The sequence below is a fragment of the Gordionus sp. m RMFG-2023 genome, chromosome 1, assembly GCF_954871325.1.
Source record: "Gordionus sp. m RMFG-2023 chromosome 1, tfGorSpeb1-WG-v2, whole genome shotgun sequence".
Lineage (NCBI taxonomy): Eukaryota > Metazoa > Nematomorpha > Gordioida > Chordodea > Parachordodidae > Gordionus > Gordionus sp. m RMFG-2023.
In genome coordinates, this window is record NC_088775.1 from 83,463,675 (window position 1) to 83,466,365 (window position 2,691).

Genomic DNA, 2,691 nt, shown 5'->3' on the forward strand with positions numbered 1-2,691 from the left:
AAGCGATGCATTTCACTGATTAATTATATTTCAGGGACAAAGCATCCATAGAAGCAAAGGAAGCATTGCTTCCCTTGAAATTTTTTTTACAAAATTCTTAGATAAACTTAATATAATCTTTATACTATGCTAAAAAAAAAAATTACTTCCTTAAATAATTTAACGTTAAAGAGATATAAAATTATTATTACGATAAAAAATTTACGTTATACGTTCAAAAATTTACTATTATTTTTACTACGTAAAAAAATTTACTATTATATTTACTATAAAAAATGATGGAAGCAAATTTAATTTTGCTTATTTTCCTATAATAAATATACTGATAAATCATGATTCATACGATATTTTTTGGTGTAATTTTTTTATTACGTTAAAAAAAATATACAAGAGGGAAGCAAATCTAATATTGCTTATTTTTTCAATAAATAAATAGAAAATCATGTTATGATATTGTTTAATTTTACGATTAAAAAATAAGCATTGGGGAAGCAAATAAAAAATTGCTTATTCTTTTATAAAAGAAAAATAAATTTTTTATATTAAATTTTTTTTCTTACTTTTTTAAAAAAAAAAATTTTTTCTTTAAATTAATGTTTAATAATTGTAATTGTATTATTGAAAATTTATTAATATTATCATTTAGCTCAAGAAATTTTGATACCAAAAAATTAATTATTGAAAAATGAAGACCAAAGCCAATTTTAAGAAATTTAAAAAAGAAATAAAATCTTGCATTCGTAATTTTTCTATCGATAAATATGATAAATATGAATGGCTCACTGGATGTGATTTTTCTAATTCTCTATATTGTTGGTCATGCTTATTATTCCCAAAGGAAAAATATGTTTGGAATGATAGAGGATTTTCGGATATGAATAATTTTTCAAAGGCAGTCAATCGACATGAAGAATCAACAGCTCATTTGCAGTCGATGATTCAATTAAAAACATTTGGCGAAATTCGTATTGAAAATATATTCGATGCGCAAAATATCAATCGAACAGCATAATTCTAAAGTTAAATCAAATAGAGAAATATTGAAAATTTTAATCAATTCTATATGTTTTCTTGGAGTTCAGCAGCTGGCATTCCGTGGTGATGATGAATCACCTAATTCAGTAAATAGTGGAAATTATATTGAATTAATTTATTTGCTCGCGGAAGAAAATTTGCTATTAAAACATCATTTAGAAAATAGTACAACTTTTATTGGACTATCAAGTGATATCCAAAATGATTTAATTAATTCCATTTCATATGTCTTACACCAAAAAATATTATATGAATTGGAAGAAACGGAATTTATAACAATAATATTAGATGAAACAATTGATATAAATAATAAATCCCAACTGGCTGTAGTTCTTCGATATGTTTTAAATAACGGGACATTATATGAAAAATTTATTGAATTCTTTGATGTTGCAATGCATCGTGATGCTAATTCTTTATCAAAATTTGTCATTAAATTTTTGAATGATAAGAAAATTATGAAAAAATTGTTAGGTCAAAGTTACGATGGCGCAGCTGTTATTTCAGGTAATTCACATGGACTGCAAGCAAAAATTAGAGACGTCAATCCTTCTGCACTTTATATTCATTGTTTTGCCCAAATGTAAGGTTTTTTTTGCAACTTTATCTGATTTAGCCAGTTTTTTTAGTACATCATCTAAGCGTACAGCAGAATTTGATAAATATGTTAAAAAAAGATAACAACGAGTAGCCCCAACAAGATGGGAATACAATGGTCGGCTGGTTCAAACAGTTTTAAATTATTTGAAGGATCTAGTCGTTTTTTTAAAGTATGATTGATGAAGAATCTGATATTGTTTGAGATAATGATGTTCTAATAACATCTTGTGGCTATTTAAATATATTGCAAATTTTCTAATTTTGTTATATTTTTTTCAAGAAGTTTTTCCAGAATCTGATTTATTATTTGATATACTTCAAGCTAAAATTAACGATGTATCATATTGTCTTAAAAGTATTAACGATTTCAGAAATTCAGTTAAATCTAACATAGAAAACTTTGATGTTTTTTGGAGAAATTTAAATGTAATAAAGGAAAATATTGAAGACAATTTAGATAAAAAACGTAGGATTGCCTAATACAAGAGAATTTTATAAAAATTTGATAATTAAAATAATAGATACTATAATCAATGAAATTGATTTTCAATTTGATACATTAAAAAATATCAAATTCGTCGAATTGTTAGATATTAGTAAATTTCAAATATTTAATCAAAATTTCCCAAAATATTTATTAGACAATTTAAATGACACTTATTCTCAATTTTTCGACTAAGCTGGAAACCGAATTAAAGGTAGTGTTTCTTGACGATGAATTTAGAAAGAGAAAAAATGTTTATGAAATACTTGAATTTTTAATTAATACCGATTTGATGAAAAGTTTTAAAGAGTTTTTTAATTTATGTAAATTCATTTTAACTTTGGCTGCAACAACAGCAAGTGCAGAACGGGGGTTTTCATCTTTAAAATTAATCAAATCTTATTGTAGAAACAGAATGAGTCAAAATCGATTATCGAATCTAGCTTTGATTTCTATTGAAAAAAAATTATTGAAAAATTTAAAATCTAATAATAACTTTTATAATTCAGTACTTGATCATTTTACTCAAAACAAAGACGAATTCCGCTTATTTATAAATCTTAATTTTTTAT

At 24.0% G+C, this 2,691-nt stretch overlaps 1 protein-coding gene across 1 annotated transcript; it reads left to right on the top strand.

The window, feature by feature from the left end:
• The first annotated feature begins 983 nt into the window (after nucleotides 1–983).
• On the top strand, nucleotides 984–1,622 carry LOC135930837 (zinc finger MYM-type protein 1-like). The gene has a single exon (XM_065467624.1). It carries the CDS (start codon nucleotides 984–986, stop codon nucleotides 1,620–1,622), a length of 639 nt encoding a protein of 212 aa, XP_065323696.1.
• The last annotated feature ends 1,069 nt before the right edge of the window (nucleotides 1,623–2,691 follow it).

Coding starts and splice junctions, on each gene's coding strand:
- LOC135930837 (XM_065467624.1), top strand. CDS start 984: ATGCGCAAAATATCAATCGAACAGCATAATTCTAAAGTTAAATCAAAT.